At 44.9% G+C, this 18,157-nt stretch overlaps 1 protein-coding gene across 4 annotated transcripts in view; it reads left to right on the top strand.

Annotated features, from left to right (window-relative positions):
* The window catches only part of LOC118001952 (AT-rich interactive domain-containing protein 1B-like), a 436,994-nt gene that overhangs the window by 378,166 nt on the left and 40,671 nt on the right, over positions 1-18,157 (top strand). For all 4 annotated transcript variants that reach the window (XM_034992143.1, XM_034992146.1, XM_034992144.1 and 1 more), the window contains one exon: positions 17,454-17,599. In XM_034992143.1, the coding sequence (XP_034848034.1) occupies positions 17,454-17,599 (146 nt within the window). The remainder of the gene's footprint in view (positions 1-17,453; positions 17,600-18,157) is intronic.

The raw sequence follows: 18,157 nt of genomic DNA on the forward strand, positions 1-18,157 counted from the left end.
CTTCTCCCAAGGAGTTTTAGAATATTGAAGTCACCAGAAAAATGCAACCAAATCCTCCAACACAGAATTTGCCTTCTAAACGTGGTGTTGCCATATTATTATCAATTTCAACACAGGAATTACATATAGCAACAAAAAGTGTCTTTCTTCTTTCCTACTACAAAGCTTTATAATAGCAGGCTGTCACCATTTTTAGGTTAGTAAATGCTCTTACAGCATATTATTGACCGATTTTTAGCAAAAATATTGATATTGCTTTGCATATCATAACGATAAGATTATCCTACATAGATTGAATCCTGTTCACTAGTTTCAGTAGAAACACGCCACATTTTTGGTTAAGATAAAACAGGGAACAATCAACTGGCTTTGTTTAAAGACTAAACGTATAGAACGCTGCTTTTACGACTTGTTAAGAATACGTAACAGAGAGAGCCTTCCAATAGTTTTACATTCGGCATACATTTATTTAGACAGCAAGAGCAAATGATAATTTTGCAGTCGGGAGTTCTAAATCCTGTAAACATGGTCCTAAACGTGGGCTAACAAATATAGAATTTTGTAAACATAATCCTAAAAATGAAATAACAAATTTAGAATTAGGTAAACATTTCTTTTGGGAAACTGTCTTTTCCTCTTTTTTTCCTTTCTTGTGGTACCTTCAAGGTCAGTCTGTGAGTCAGTAGGAAAATAACAGTGGGGGGAGAAAAGCATTTATCATCAGCTGCTAATCCATAGGATCTGTCCTTTACCAACTCTGGAGTTCTATTTAGACCCACAAAGCTAGTTTGGCTGCGCCTTGCCAAGCCACATTAAGCAGCTGTGTAAAATGAATTTAAATGGCATGCATCAAAGTAAAATCTCTTCCACTGGGGCAGAAAATCAGTGTTAGCTAACCAGCACGAGAAGATCAAATCTACGTTTCAGCCAGCAGCATCCACATAGCTTCCTTAGAACACAACACCTCCTCCTTAATTAAAAATAAGAACAAGAAAGATGTTGGCGTTACTCTTTGTAAATCTTGTAAAGCACATTTGGCAAAGGTTCATCTTTGCGGCCCCTTCCCTGTGAGCTCTGAATTTTGCCTTTTTATGTCTACAGCATTCTTTCTAAAAAAGAAAGAAAAGTTTTATTTCTATTTTAAACCTTCCTTTGCCCTTTGCAGTCCACATAACCTGTTGTGCCTTTTTTTTTCTTTAAAGCAGAAGCTTGAGTGTGAGAAAACATGTGTAGTACATGTTTTAGTGCTCTGGGTTAAGAAATTTGGTTTTCAACATGCTTTTGCTCTACCTAACATCTCCTTGCAGCAAACTCGTGTTCTAGCTTTTGTTTCTGTTTTCTTCCCCCACTGATAGCCATGTTGGGTGGAAGGCAGGTTGGCAGTTTGAAAAACCCATTTGCTGAATGTCTGTTTCTCTTGCGCGGAAGTGGCTCAGCCTTGCAGAAACACGGTCTTAACAGAGTTTGTTAAAATGCCTTCTTTCTCAAGTCAGAATCCCGCAGGGCCCAGAGCCTCTGAAAGAACCTGAAAAAGACAAATTAATGACAAAGGTAGTGAGTGAGTGTGTGTGTGTGCAATTAGACAGAAACAGAGAGCTCACTGTGAAAAATGACAGATTATGGCAGATACGCTCCAGGCTTTCGCAGCTATTGCGTGGAAGATGGTACAGAAAGCACACAGGTTTGACTGGTTGTAAGCCATTTCACTAATTCCCTTTTTAAGGGTGGCTCGACCAGGGTGAAACCCACCTGCTGTACTGAGTCGATTAAGGAACGTGTAGAGGAGGTTTTTTTTTTCTTTTTCACCTTTTGAATAAAGGAGTTCCTTGTTTTGTCAGAGGATTTACAATAGAATATGGTGAATCTTACTGTTGAGTACTAGATTAGCTCAGTAATAATGTTAATCATTTGGAATTAATAATTTATAGTATTTGTCCAGGACACCACTGCCACCGTATGTACTGATACACTTTTTACTCAGAAAATGCATTGCTGTGTTTAGTTGTTTTTTTTTTTTTAAGATTTTATTCATTTATTTGAGAGAGCGAGCACAAGTGTGGGAAGGAGCGGAAGGAGAGGGCGAAGCAGACTTACCGCTGAGCAGGGAGCCCAACTCGGGGCTCCATCCCAGCACCCCGGGATCATAACCTGAGCTGAAGGCAGATGCTTAACCGACTGAGCCACCCAGGTGCCCCTGCTCTGTTTAGTTTTAAAGCATTTCTAGTTAAGGTGGTGCTCTTTTGAAGTACTGAGAAACAGAGGAGTGGAACTATCAGATGATCTTATGAAAAGCCAAGTTCAGGAACGGCAGGGGACTGTCACCCTCAGTCCAGTTCTGATGGCTGTGTTGAAGGGAGCTGAGACATTGTCTGCAGAGGAGAGCCAAAGCTGGCCAGACATTTAGGAGGGACTTCGGCCTGCTACTTCCTAAAGAACCATTGCCATGAATCCCAGGCCACATGCACTCATAAAATAAAATTTCCCTCAGCTGCTATGTGTGTTTTGCATCCATCCATCCATCCATTCTGGCGGCACTTGGAGTGTCCAACAACTGACATCTCTGCCAAATGCAGCCAGTTTGTGGATTTGGATATATTAGAGTTATCCAGGGTTTTGTCTTGGAAATGAGTGCCGAGGATGAAGCATGACTTCCGTGAACATACAGAAGGCCAGCCATGCCCTAGATCTTTAGGCCGGGCTATACTTTGGTTCCCTGAAGTCTGCTGTCCCCAGCACCCCCTGGACATCAACTTGAATCAAGTCTTCAGTGACTTGAGACGGCTTATGTCAAAGTTCTGGCACAGATCTTTACGATCTTTCATCAGAATGAAAATGTTTCAGGGGCCCCTGGGTGGTGCAGTTGGTTGAGCGTCCGACTCGTGGTTTCGGCTTGGGTCATGACCTTGGGGTCCTGAGATCGAGCCCCACGTCAGGCTCTGTGCTCAGCGTGGAGTCTGCTTGGAATTCCCTCTCTCCCTCTGCCTCTCCTGCTCGTGCTCTCTCTCTCTCAAATAAATAAAATTTTTTAAAAAAGGAAAAAGATAATGTTCCATTCTACGTTCCAAAAGGATGTAGTTTCAATGACCGAATAGTAGCATGTCAGAGCTGGAGGTATGTTAGATGTCATCCAGCCTCTGTCCCTTGATTTCATGGTGGAGGAAACAAGTATCTGAGTTACCTGCTCAGGACCCTTCACCAGGCACAGCCGGACAAAGCCGGCTCTGCATCCTGTACTAACTGCTCTTCCTTCACTTAGTGCGGTCTCTCTAGATTTTCCCTTTAAAAGAAAAAGTCTTCTTTTTTTTTTAAGATTTTATTTATTTATTTGAGAGAGCTCGAGTGGCCGAGCAGGGGGAGCTGCAGAGGCAAAGGGAGAAGCAGGCTCCCCGCCAAGCAAGGAGCGTGATGGGGGACTCGATCCCAGGACCCTGGGACCATGACCTGAGCCCAAGGCAGACGCTTAACGACCAAGCCACCCAGGCGCCCCTAAAAGAAAAAGTCTTAATTTTAGTTCTTCCTCATGTCTAAAGGCAGTTCTGTTAGGACCCAGCTATCAGCCCGTGTCTGGGTGGAGATCCACCTTCTGAGGGACGGGCTGGACCTCGTTCCCTGGCCCACCCTTTGGCGCACCTGCAGGGAGATGCGGGTTTGGCACCTCCCCGTGCAGCATGAGTTGTCGTTTCTGCAGCCGCAGGCCTTGTGACCTGAAGTAACAGTTTGCTCGAGGGCGCACAGATGGGTTTGAATCTCTGCCCTCCGGTATCGCTTTAGGGTATGGCATCGTCGTGACTGGAGTGTCGCCGTTTGAGGAAGGGTTCTGAGTCAGCACTTGGACCCACAAGTGCGCATACCCACTGATGCGGGTACAAGGCACGTCCGTCTGCCTTTTGCTGTCCCCGAGAGATGCCCCCGTGGACTGACTGAATGAATGTCAGAAAGGAAAACTCAGGCTTCTTAGTTTTAAGGGAAAAAGTGAGCAAAAATGAGTCAGTTTGGAAAGTCATTATTACTCTTGCTTGGAAGGGAACTTTTATACTGAGTATCACAACCATGAATCTGGAGACCTACATTTTAATACTTACATCAGACCAAAAACTAGGATAACCGAAATCAGTTTTGTTAAAATATTTTTGTTTTTAGGAGGTGCCTGGGTGGCGTAGTCGGTTGTGCGTCCAACTATTGGTTGTGATGTCGGGGTTGTGGGATCGAGCCCCTCGTTGGGCTCGCACTCAGCACAAAGTCTGGTTGGGTTTCTCTCTCTCCCTCTGCCCCTCCCCCCCCATTAGCTCTTTCTCACACCCTCCCTCTCTAAAATAAATAAATCTTTAAAAAAACATTTTTGTTTTCAGTAAAACAGGATATTGGGAATTCTGACATTAGTTTTTAACCTTTGCCGTTCATTAAATTCCATGAAATCATCTTAGTCACAAGGTAGCTTGATCAGTGGTCTTCCTCTGCTTGGAAATAGCTGGCTCCACATACAAGCGCCTGGGTTGGCCTGTCCTCTTGGATACAGAGAGCTGCTTACGTCTGTATCTCACGGGCAGCCCACATACACACACGTCTTCCAGCAGCTGTGCCTTAGGGAGGTGCATTTATAATTCATTTCCCCTGTTGCTGTTTGCCAGCAAGGCACTTCTTCTGTATTATTTTCCTTGAAACCAGTGTGATGCAATTCTGCTGGTGGGCCAGGAGCCACTGATGTGGAAATATAGTGCATTAAAATGTTGAAGAGAGGGCGCCTGGGTGGCTCAGTTGGTTAAGCGACTGCCTTCGGCTCAGGTCATGATCCTGGAGTCCCGGGATCGAGTCCCGCATCGGGCTCCCTGCTCAGCGGGAAGCCTGCTTCTCCCTCTCCCACTCCCCGTTTGTGTTCCCTCTCTCGCTGTGTCTTTCTCTGTCAAATAAATAAAATCTTTAAAAAATAATAAAAAAATAAAAAAAAATAAAATGTCAAAGAGAAGGGCCAAAAAACTTATAAATATGTCCAGACCCAGTTACGGTGAGGTCCATGGGCCTGAAGGACTGTGAGTGATTTGTATTAACAAAGAATTTAGCCCTTTGGATTTTGGACAGTTAGGTTTTAAAATAATAGCTATGATTGGAGAAGTCACATTATTGAAAGAAAAGATTTCAAAGGCTTAAGTAGAGTTTTTATTTCTGTAATTAAATGTAAGCCTTTGCATTATCATCTAAACACTGTGCTTAATTTTTAGCCCCTTTCCCTTCAGAATTTAGAATTGAGTATTCTGTTGGTATTTTAAGATTATGACTTCAATCAAATCTTTCAGTTTCATAACTATCATGGTAACCGCAAAATATATTTATTAGTCTTCAAAGAGTAGTAAAACAAGGGGCGCTTGGCTGGCTCAGTCAGTAGAGTGTGTGACTCTTGATCTCGGGGTCATGAGTTCAAGTCCCACATTGGGCCTGGAACCTACTTTTTAAAAAATGTAGTAAGACTAATTTTTTTTTAAAGATTTTGTTTATTTATTTACAAGAGTGCACATGCGCACGTGAGCGGGAGATAGGCAGAGGGAGAGGGAGAGACAATCTCAAGGAGATTCTGCGCTGAGCGCAGAGCCTGATGTGGGGCTCGATCCCATGACCCTGAGATCATGACCTGAGCCGAAATCAAGAGTCTGATGCTTAAACAACTGAGCCACCCAGGTGCCCCAAACACTAATTTTTAAAAGACTAAGAAAGGTGGTTTTTTTTTTTTTAAGTTTAATGAGATCCAAGGAATCCAAGTCTGAACTGTAGAGCAAACCTTTCATGGACTAGGGTCTGTGAAGTTCCCTAAACAAGTGATTATTACCTGGCGAGAGTTAATAACCATACACACCAGCTCACCCCAGCTACAGGCAGGGTGAGGCTCACGAGCCTTTATAACCCCCTAGGGTGCCCTAGGGTGGAGCGCCAGCACGTGTCTAAGGCTTGGCCTTTGGGATTCCCGCTACTGAAGAGAACTAGTGGAAACTCGGGGAAGCAGGTGGAAAGTGTAAAAGTTGGATGCCCACTTTTTTGTCCCTGATAGATATCAGAGGAGAATCCTGGACTGGAGCCTGTTACTAGATAGCATTCGGAGGAACAAATGGTGGTGCAAACCTGAAACCATAACTCAGGCTTTGGCAATTTCTCGACTCAGGGCCAAGTTGGTCTCCCCAAATCCCTCTGACTTTCTGTCTTCTGTCCTCTCGGACATCAGCGTCCTCCTCACATGGTGCAAAATTCCAAGTTCCCCACCGTATCTAGACCTGCCTTCCTCATTCAGAGTATCTCCTCTCCACGCCCCCGTCCAAACTGCTCTCAACTGGCTGCTGTCCTCAGCATCTAAGGTGATGACACACACCACACCGTGGGGACACATACTGGGCCAGGGCTCCCGTTATCCAGGTGAGCTTCGCATCGGTGTGTGCCCCTGTTGCCTTGGCTAAGCCACTTGTCTGCACGTCTGACCTTGTGGCCCTAGGAGCGTCTCTGCCCCACAGACCATGCAAGCCACCAGACCAGCTGGGATGGTCCTTTCTAGTCCAGCCGTCCCCAGAGAAAACCAGCACCACAGCAATGGCAACCCCAGCTCTCCGCAGTTCCGAAAGGGCGGGATTGTTGACATCACGTGGATCTCAGGGAGCAGCCCTGCCCTCGCTGCCCGCCTGCAAAGCTTTCAGGCTGACCTCAGGAAGTGCCCCGTCCTGCTCCGTCCGAAATTGCGTCACCTCGGCCGCGTTTGGCCTGAAGGCACCAGGGACCGTTTAAAAGCGGTGAAGAGGACCCGATCTGTGTCTTAGTCTGTCCCAGACCGTATGAAGATCACGGGCGAGGGGCGCACGGGACCCCCTTAGCGGGTCACGTAAAGGTCTGTGGGAGCAACTCCCAAAGGCTCCTCTTTATCTTGACCTTCGTTCTTCGTTTGAACTCCACTTCCATGAACAGATTTAAAAAAACGAACAAAAAACCCACAGCTACAGAACCATAAGGTTTTGTCCGTTGCTTTGAAAGTTAACTCTTTCTGGATGGCCTTTGACTGTTAGATACCAAGTAAGAGCAGCTGGTGAGGATTTCATGAACTAGACTTTTGCTCAGCGTTCAGGCTTTTCCTGCAACATATTTTACCCTAATTTTGAACAGCGTTGCTTCAACAAATGAAGTAACTCTGTGTCCCAAGGCTGCCTTTAGCTCAGGAAATCTGTAAGAATTTTAGGACAACTTTGTTGTTAAGTTAGAAATGACTGTACTGATGTATTTCCTGGCACTTCAGCCCTGGACAAGTGCATTCTCTGTTAGAGGGTTTTACAGAATATTCCTCTGGCAAGTTTACGAGATGGGAGATCTCAGGACCCAGATTCTTTCTCTTTTTCAGGCGGTAGACTGGCCTGTTTAGGTACAAGAAGTCTGTGAGTGCATACGAGATCTATGCATTCTTCATGACCTCATTCCTGAGATATCACTCAGGTCTTAGATCTTGGGTGGGTGCTGCTGAGCTCCTCAGTATTTGTCAAGCTGATACACACCTGTCTGAGGTGCTGGTACCTCGAAGGGGACCTTTCTCTCGTCACTCTCTCTTACACCTTGTACCCAGGAAGGGGATGTCCTGGTGTAAAGGGTGGGTACTCCCATCACTGCAAAAGAATAGCCCTCCTTATAGGTTACTCGAGATCTTTTCCTAGTGGTATCATGATCACAAAATAAACGTTTTTTAAGTAAAGATCTCTGACATAACACAGTTCGGAGAAGAGCACTGTTTTCTTTCTGTGGGCGACCTCAATGGCAACTAGTTTTTCTTTCACGAGGTACAACCAGACCGGGGAGCTGTGTGATGTGCTGGGGTCCACCTCTTGCAGGGAAGAGACAGGCTTGGCGACCCACGCCTGCTCCCTGTGGCTTTGGTCCCCACCCCGAGCCTGAGGCAGTCATGTGCTGGGAGTCAACAGGGAAACGCCAACATCAGAATCTCTGATGGAAGGCAGACTTGCAGTTCATTTTTGTCTGATTGCCAGTAATTGTTCTTGATAACAGAACAATGGGCTTAACCAAAATCAACTTGGAGATGAAGAGAACATTCTTAGTTATCAATTACCAGACTTCAGGCAGCCAAACACTTTTTGCATTTTCTTCACACCCTGACAAGGAAGTCTCTCGCTTCAAAACCCTCGAGCTCTGTTTGTTCTCCTGGTTGCTTTGAGAAAGAAGGTGGAGATCAGTCAGCTGCTTTAGGAAAAACCGAAACGGGGTACCTGCGTTGAGGCAAAAAGGAAGGACTTAATCTTGAAAGTGCACAACAGGTGCATTTGAGCCGTGATGCCAGGAGCAGAACTGATGACAGGTGGGAACCCTCCGAGAAGTCGGCATGACGTAGTTAACAAAAAGGGAAAAAAGGTTTCTGGCGTTAGAGCCTTTTAGGAAATCAAGATGGAATATGCAGGACTCCTCGGTGCGTGGTAGAAACCGCTTCACCGAGATGCAGGGGTGAAACCACAGCTCCTTGAAGAACAGCGAAGATGACCAGGAGAAATGCCTCAGAGGCAGAGGGGCCCCCGTGGGCAGCCCACGTGATACGGGGCAAAGGTGTGCCAGGGAGAACTTCTCTGCAGCTTTCCGCTAACTGTATGTCCACTAAAAAGACCATTCTCAAGACCAGCGAACAAAGTTACCACGGCCCCTCTTTTGAAAGGGTCTTTTTCATAGAGCTCTTGAAAAATAATGTTTCTTTTTGCCCATTCTCAAAGGGAAAAATAAAACTTAAATGTATCAATGACCAAAGGGTTTGGGGAGTTATTTATAGCTGGAAACTGATTATTACTCTAGCTTTGTGGCTGATGTTATAGACCTTTCAGCCTTCTTTAAGGGAACAGGCTGCCTCAAAAGGGATCACATTCACAAGGGAAGATCTTAAACCAAAGACACAGGAAGCAAAGATGAGTTCGAGAACTCTCCATCTGCTTCCCAGACTTGAGCCTCCAGTTGCCCACGTGACATTGCCTCTCAGTGCCTGCCCCCTTCTCCATCCTCTTGTGCAAGCCAGACACCTAGGACATGCCTTGGTGCCCCTCTCCTTTCCCCACAGTATCTGATTCCTCACCACGTCCTGTCGGGTTTGCTTCTGGGACGCCGCTCGGCTCTGTGTCCCTGCCCACCTGACTCCAAAGCACTGGCCTCACCTGGTCTGTTGGGGTAACTGCACGCCTGCCGACCCCACATCCATTTCCGCCTCCAGTGTGTCTTCCCGTCCACAGGCAGAGGATGAGGCCTTCAGAACACATCTTTTTGTGCCATTGCTCCTGCTTAACAGCCCCTAGTCTCTTTCTGTCTCTCCCAGCATACAGCCAAAACCCTACAGAACCACAGGCCCCAGGGACACGGCCCTTCCCTCCCTCCCTGCACTCACACCCTGCTAGTCCACCAGCTGTCCCTGCTCCCGGACACCCAAAGGCCCTCTGCTCTCCTCCCCACCTGACTGGATCCCACTGATCTGACCGGAGATGAGGTGTGAGGGGAGAGGAGGAGGCGCCAGCATCCCTTCCGCAGGGAACTTTCTGTGACCTCCCTTATTGCAGGCTCCCCAGTGCACACACCTCGCTTCATCCACAAAGCATGGTTGCAGGTGGACGCTGTCCACTCCAGCGATTTGACTGTTGCTTGTTTTCCTGCTCGGCCCTCCGGTAGTGCTCCTTCTCCTCCCTCCCCTCCCACGCCAGTCTTAAAACACTCATCTTGAACAAATGATTATAACTATCAATAAATAGAAGATGTTTCTGATTAAGGTTAATTCTTTCCAGCATGTCTCCCTGAGCGAAAGGGGTACAGTTGTGTTTTAAAAATAACACGTGGCTGTGTGTTTTTCACAGGAATCTACTGTTTTTAAATCATTGGCACTTCCATTTGTTGTTTTTGGTTTAAAAATATAAATGCCACTTTACCTTCCCAGGATTGAGTCCTAGCCAGAGCAACTGGCTTGTTGAAAAGATAGCATTATTTTGCCCCCAGAATGCTAACGCATGTGTTGTTACGGGCATGCTGATGGGGTAGCCCCACCACAAATGGGCTGGGGCTTGGACGGCTTGCTTTTCTGTTTTGATTATGTTGTTTTGGGGACACAGCAGGTAGTGTTTTTCCCTCTTCAGATACTAGATTTAAAATAATTTTGACTGAATTTGTCCTTCTCGGTACTGCTCTGGGGGAGATGCTGTGTAAGTCAGGTTGAGAGGGTTCTGTCAGTGATGCTGGACATATATGTGAAAACAGTTTCTGTTTCAAACACATTGAAAATAGGGCATCCTGTGTAACGTTATGCATACAGTCGGAGCTCTCTAAAAATAAATTCTGCTGGAATTGGGCTTTGCAAAGATTCAGGTTCCTGGTTCTGATGACTGTTGGGTTTAAGCGGAAAAGTGCCCCAAATTTTAGTGATAGCCTAATTAATTTTGTCAGTAAGCAATCTTTGCTGACTACGGAACTCCATCTACAGAGAGAATCGATGGAGAGAAAGATCTGTATGCTTGGCAGTCATGCAGTTTTCCAGTGAAGCACGCCTTGCTTTATGTTCCTGGTGAACGTAACTCAAGAATGATATTTTCAGTGGATTTGCTAGAACTCTTGCGTGCAGCTCCTGTCCATGTGGCTTGCCCCCCGGGACTTTGTATGACATGGTTCCACTCCTGAGGCGTCTGGTTCCAAAGCCTTTCTTCTGTCTGTCCTGACCCTTCTCGAAAGAGCTGCCTCAGAAATCCACTCACATTCAAGTTACACATTTCACACTTCCCCGTCTGTCACTGTTGAGAAAAAATAGTGGTGATTGCTAAAACAATATGGCCTAAATAGTCTTGTAAAGCACCAAAATCATATACAGATCTTATTATAAATTTTATTGTGGTTGACTTTAAAACAAGATATTTAGAAATGTGCGGTTACTCTTTAGAGCATTTCATGCTGGTGAGTTTAACCACTGAGTTCAAGCTGTAGTTGGAAACACTATTCCCCTTTCTGCTTTCACCATGAACCATTGAAAATGGTCACTTGAAAATTGGTGTTTGCTTCTGGGTTTTTTCCCCCCAAAGCCAGCTCTTTGTTGGCAGATAAATGTGTAATGTTTGAGAAATCTCCAAAGTGAATAAAAGGAAACTCTATTAAAAAAAAAAAAATTACTTGTGTGTGTGTGTGTAGATTGAGAAGCAGGAATGAGGAGTGCTTTAGGGAAATACATCTACAGGCTCCACTTTTGAATTATTCTCATTCTAATAAGCTGGTTTTTGTCATCGAGTGACAGATCTCAAACACGTATATCTAGTCCCAACCAAAGACCAATTTCAGTAAAGTTCCTTTAGTTATTCTGCAGGTCCACATGTTCACATAACAACCCCTGACATCATGCTTTGACTTTGGAAAGATAAGGGGCCAGTGCTGTGCTGCAGAAGGCCCAGGTGAGCACAGCGCCATTTGGCCCGCACGCTGTGGTTTGTCCCCACGCCTCCCACGTGGTACAGCCCAGAAGCTATGCAAAGCAGCGACAAAACGTTACTTCTAAATGTTTATCAAGTCCCCCCTGAGACATTGTTGGGCATTGCTCGCCACAACCATTGCAGGTTAGGAATCTGGCATCAGGGCGGCAGTAAATTGTAATGAAAACGATCTGAGCCCGTAGACCCGTAATTGATAGCCCAGGAGTTCACCCCAAGGTCAAGGAAGGGCACTCTGCTCCTCCAGGTACAACTTACATCTTAGGGTTTTGCGTGGACAGTGTTTCCCTCGTGTCCATTTGCGTTTTTACCTGGTTGTGTTGTGTCGCCCTTGTTTCTTTTTGAAAGAGAATGAGTGATTGATTGATTCCTTCACTGTCCTCATTCCATTTGGAGCATTCCGAATGTTGCTGTGGTCAGAAAGGGATTTAGCAGTCGGTGAGTGCTGCCTCTGGAAAGGGCCCAACTTCTGTTGAGGTGTCTGTGGTCCAAGTCACGGTAGTTAGCCCAACCAAAGAAGCTTTTTGTCGTGATCCCCAGAAACCCTCTCCTGTTAGCCACGCCGTGGTAAGCTGGAGTGCTTGGCTTAGTCAGAGAGGTGGTTTCCTTCCACAAAACAAAATTGTCTCAATTCCCAAACATTCAATAGAGTGCATTGAAAGCCTCCTTTTTTAGTATTAAGCCCATCTTGCTTGTTCGAAATTACCAACAGTCCTGGAAGTAGTTTCCAAAGCAATAATGAATAGGGTTTCTTTTGCGGTGATGGAAGATTGGCTCTCTCCCCCATTGGGGCAGATGGCCAAGTGCTGTGCTCGTGGCCACACATGCCCTGCATGCCTGGGAAGACTCCCATCTTTCTCAGCTACTTCCCTCCTTGGATACCCGAGAGGCCCACAGCACCCTGGATAAACTTTCCTAGAAGCAGGTGTTCAGGAAGCCCAGAGAAAAGCGCCATTTGTATCTGTCAGCTTTCTACAACTACAGATGAATACAGTAGACAGAGAGGAAGGTATACAGTGGACTCCTTATGCCATTATACTTGTCCCGTCAAGTGCTAGTAGTATTAAGGGTCCCATGGGGAAAGAAATACAGGACACTGGACTCCTGAGGCATTCTGTTTCTGCCACTTACCAGCTGTGTGTCTTCAAGCAACTTCTTCAGTCTCTCTGATCCTTATTTTCTTTCTCTGTATGTGAGCATAATTCCACCTACCTTCCTCCAGAAATTTAAAAAATTAAATGCGTCAAATGCCTAGAAATTGTGCCAGGCACATTTATAAGGACCTCAGAAATCATGAAAGTTGCTATTGTTATCAGTCCCTCCATGTTCACATGCAAAAACGGCCCAGAGACCCAAGGAGATTTGCTCCCAGATCCCAGTGAGAGTGGAAAGTATGACTAGTGTCAGAGTCAAGACCCCTGGCATTTTAGCCAGACCTGTAAAACTATAGGCATGGTTTAATCAGGGACCGCTGTAGCCAGCAAGTGACATCCATCACACACATCTCGACATCTTTAATTTCTTGTTATCTTAAGGGTATTTTTTTAACCTCTAATGCGTACCATCCTCATCTTACGGTGATTGCAGATGGGCATCGCAGACTTGGGGGAGAAATCATAGATTAGGGTTACAAGGAGCCTGTCTGGTGGGTTTTATATTCCAATTCTCTTTGCCACCTGAGTTATAAACCAGCATGCTCAAGGAACCATTTGTTTCATCCACCCGGTAGTCACAGCACGTGTGAAACTGAATTTGGTGGAAGCTTGAAGAGGTGGCCATCTTTCCTGAGGCCTGTTTACAATGGTAAAAATGTCTGTCAGTTCATTTAACAAGTACTACTCTAGTAGCTGAACGTGCTCAGTAGTTGCTCCTCGCGGGAGGTATCACACCTGTAAGAGCCAAGATGTGCATATAAATTTTGTAGAATACACGAAAGAAAGTGCAGAGGGCTCTGATAGGCGGAGCCTGGGGCAGGCAGAGCTTCCAGATGGGGGAGTGAGGACGGCCTTCGCAGAGGGGGTGGCCCCTGCACGTGGATCTTGAAGGACGGGTCGCCACTGGTTGAGACTTGAAGGCTGTCTTTAGAAAACCCAACCTGTTTATAAGTAAGGATGCTCTTCGGTTGTCTGTCTGCTGAGGAATTGAGAGAGCAGCCCAACAGGTTAACAGGTGCCGCTCTTTCTTGTTTTCTTTTGAAACATGCACATAAATGTGAAATAGTCTTTGTTTGAATGAGAACACGTCAGAAGGGAACCTAAGATACTTGAGTTAATACCAATCACCTCCATGCTGATGTTAAAACCCTCACCATATGGAACTACGTTTCGAGCTGTGGGGCAATGTATTTAGAAGTATTTGACGACCTCGGGGTTAATCAGAAGGCATCGGACGATCTCAGATACATTCTTAATGAACTGCAGTGGGTATTATAATACTGGTTCAGCAGTCTGTAGTTATTCAAAGTGGCACGTCCGTGAGCTCAGAATTCAAGGCTGAAGTAACATTCCTTTCTCCCAGAGCCACACTCACACCATTAGTCTTTCAGCCTCCTAGAATGTTCTTTCCAAGCCATCACTGAATGTTCGTCTGGACAGAATTTCTCTGAATGGTTGATGTAATATTTAAAAGGAAAAATAAAAACAAAAAACCACTCAAACCCTTGATACTTTGAATTTTCAAGTGGACCATGTTTGAACTTTTTCCACCAGCTAGGAAGTCGAATCCATTGAAAATGCTACACAAAAAGAATAGCATATTGGGTTTTTCTTTTTTTTTTATTTAATTTTATTATGTTATGTTAATCACCATACATTACATCATTAGTTTTTGATGTAGTGTTCCATGATTCATTGTTTTCATATAACACCCAGTGCTCCATGCAATACTTGCCCTCTTTAATACCTATCACCAGGCTAACCCATCCCCCCACACTCCTCCTCTGTAGAACACTCAGTTTGATTCTCAGAGTCCATAGTCTCTCATGGTTCATCTCCCCCTCCGATTCCCACCCCCTTAATTTTTCCCTTCCTACTATCTTCTTTTTTTTTTTAACATATAATGTATTACTTGTTTCAGAGGTACAGGTCTGTGATTCATCAGTCTTAGACAATTCACAGCGTTCACCATAGCACATACCCTGCCCAATGTCTATCACGCAGCCACCCCACCCCTCCCACCCCCCACCACTTAAGCAACCCTCAGTTTGTTTCCTGAGATTAAGAATTCCTCATATCGGGCACCTGGGTGGCTCAGTTGTTTGGGCGACTGCCTTCGGCTCAGGTCATGATCCTGGAGTCCCGGGATCGAGTCCCACGTCGGGCTCCCTGCTCAGCAGGGAGTCTGCTTCTCCCTCTGACTCTCCCCTTCTCATACTCTCTCTCTATCACTCTCTCTCTCAATAAATAAATAAAAATCTTTATTAAAAAAAAGAATTCCTCATATCGGTGAGATCATATGATACATGTCTTTCTCTGATGGACTTATTTCACTCAGCATAACACCCTCCAGTTCCATCCACGTCGTTGCAAATGGCAAGGTTTCATTCCTTTTGATGGCTGCATAATATTCCATTGTATATATATACCACATCTTCTTTATCCATTCATCTGTTGTTGGACATCTTGGCTCTTTCCACAGTTTGGCTATTGTGGACATTGCTGCTATAAACATCGGGGTGCATGTACCCCTTCGGATCCCTACATTTGTAATACCCAGTAGTGCAATTGCTGGATCGTAGGGTAGCTCTATTTTCAACTTTTTGAGGAACCTCCATACTGTTTTCCAGAGTGGTTGCACCAGCTTGCATTCCCACCAACAGTGTAGGAGGGTTCCCCTTTCTCCGCATCCCTGCCAACATCTATTGTTTCCTGACTTGTTAATTTTAGCCATTCTGACTGGTGTGAGGTGGTATCTCATTGAGGTTTTGATTTGGATTTCCCTGATGCCGAGCGATGTTGAGCACTTTTTCATGTGTCTGTTGGCCATTTGGATGTCTTCTTTGGAAAAATGTCTGTTCATGTCTTCTGCCCACTTCTTGATTGGATCATTTGTTCTTTGGGTGTTGGGTTTGGTAAGTTCTTTACAGATTTTGGATACTAGCCCTTTATCTGATATGTCATTTGCAAATATCTTCTCCCATTCTGTCGGTTGTCTTTTGGTTTTGTTGACTGTTTCCTTTGCTGTGCAAAAGCTTTTTATCTTGATGAAGTCCCAATAGTTCATTTTTGCCCTTGTTCCCTTGCCTTTGGTGATGTTTCTAGGAAGAAGTCACTGCGGCTGAGGTCAGAGAGGTTGCTGCCTATGTTCTCCTCTAGGATTCTGATGGATTCCTGTCTCACATTTAGGTCTTTCAACCATTTGGAGTCTATTTTTGTGTGTGGTGTAAGGAAATGGTCCAGTTTCATTCTTTTGCATGTGGCTGTCCAATTTTCCCAACACCCTTTGTTGAAGAGACTTTCTTTTTTCCATTGGACATTCTTTCCTGCTTTGTCGAAGATTAGTTGACCATAGAGTTGAGGGTCCATTTCTGGGCTCTCTATTCTGTTCCATTGATCTGTGTGTCTGTTTTTGTGTCAGTACCATACTGTCTTGATGATGACAGCTTTGTAATAGAGCTGGAAGTCCGGAATTGTGATGCCGCCAGCTTTGCTTTTCTTTTTCAACATTCCTCTGGCTATTCGGGGTCTTTTCTGGTTCCATACAAATTTTAGGATTATTTGTTCCATTTCTTTGAAAAAAGTTGATGGGTTTTTTCTTAAAATGACTTATGTTAATCTTTTAAAGAACCTCTTTAAAAATAGTTTACCGTTATGCATAAAAAGTCATCAGATGACTGCTTAATAGAGGCGGAGGGCATGGCTTGTAATCATAATTCATTTGGAACAGATAAGCCAAGTGTGGATTTTTTCTCTTCCTATTAGTTTTACTCCTAAGAGGGAACACTAGTAGCCAAAGTTTGGAAAGTTTTCTCAAGGTATACTATTTACATAAGAGCCACTTGAGTACAAGAGTGGAGGCTCTCCCAGATTTTGCCACATTGCCCTCATCTTTCGCTCTACCTGGTAATTCTCCCACGAGAATGAAAGCACTGCTCAGTTTCAACCTCCTCCTCCCCGGTCTCATCTCCAGCTGTTAGAGAAATGCCTTTGTGCCACACATGTCTCTTTCAGATTAAGAAATACCCTCCTCCCCTTGCAACAGTGAGAAGTTTGTCTTTCACAGAGCACACATACAAAACTAGCAAAACTAAGTCACTGAAAATTTAAGTTCATAGGTCTGCATCACAGTCGGGGACGGATGACCCCAGGGCCTTTTAGGGATACTGTCAGCCAGTCTCAGCTCCCTTCCTTCCTGTCCCAGGAAAGCCTACAAAAAGAAGTAGAAGTCTGGTGTTTACTGTGTAAAGTTAATATGGGGATATTGGTGTGTTCGCAATAGTACCTAATTTCAGAATGCCAAATAACAGGGTTGAAGGGCTTTAGAAATGCTTTCTCCCATATTCATTCTATCAGAACATTTAGATTAAAGAAAAAAATTTTAAATAACATTCTCACACTGCCGATTTGATTTTCATTCCTTGACTTCTGGTTTTTGATACGAGGACACTAAGTAATGCTCACAGAGTCAGATCTTTTTAAACATTAGAAATTAATTTTGCTTGCTTTTGTAATTCCTGTTCTTATTTCAAGTTCCCCCTTTCTTGCTTATATTCCTCTGTATAAATCATAACCTGGAACACTTGACATGATTCAAAATGTATAATTTATTTGTGGAATTTATATTATTTGGAATTTTTACACAGTGGATTAAGTAATTACTTAGCAATAGTTCAGCCTCTCTTTCCGGGAAATAAGTTATTTTAAGCGAACATGAAAAATAGGAGCCCCCGCCCCTTGCATAGATGCATCATGAGAAATGGCTCCCCGGGTAACGTGCCGCCCGTACGTGCCGCCGTGTCCATGGCCAGTATATGTATGCATGTGCTTTCTCTTCCTACAGGCAAGGCACTTTTCCGGGCATGAATCAGAGTGGACTTATGGCTTCCAGCTCTCCCTACAGCCAGCCCGTGAACAACAGCTCTGGGCTGATGAACACCCAGGCACCCCCCTACAGCATGACGCCCAATATGGTGAACAGCTCAGCAGGTAACCACGGCAGCTCCGCGCTCTGAGAGCTGCCCTCCCCTCCCCCTCTGCCCCCCTTAGGCCTGCACCGGTGAGCAACCCAAGCACTGGGATCATTGGGTGAAAAGGGGACACACTCCACTTTTCTGCTGCCTGGAAACCTGTTCAATCTATGTAACTGTTTCAAGACGTGAGGCTCACATTATATTTTGTGTAAATGATTTGAATGCCCTCTGTGTTTTTGTAACGTGTGGGCACATTCCACGGGACTCTGGGGACTGCTTGCTAGATGTATACGCTAAGCTCTTTTTCTCTTTCGGCACCATTCGAAGTATTGGAAGATCCCCCGACAAAATCGATGCTCCATTCAGTAGTGGTGGAGATGAACACTTCATGTTTCAGGGGAGGTGATTGAAGTACTTTTTCACCTTGAAATATATACCTGGAAGTAGTTGTTCAGAAGTGCTGTCTGCAGATTGTCTGTAGTGAGAAATTCTATATTATTTTTTTAATGAACTATTTTAGATTTTCCCTCGTGTGTAACTTTTCCAACCCACTTAGTGACGTCAACAACTGTAT

The sequence above is a fragment of the Mirounga leonina genome, unplaced genomic scaffold (assembly GCF_011800145.1).
Source record: "Mirounga leonina isolate KUSES-001 unplaced genomic scaffold, KU_Mleo_1.0 Mir_55, whole genome shotgun sequence".
In the NCBI taxonomy this organism is placed as follows: Eukaryota; Metazoa; Chordata; class Mammalia; order Carnivora; family Phocidae; genus Mirounga; species Mirounga leonina.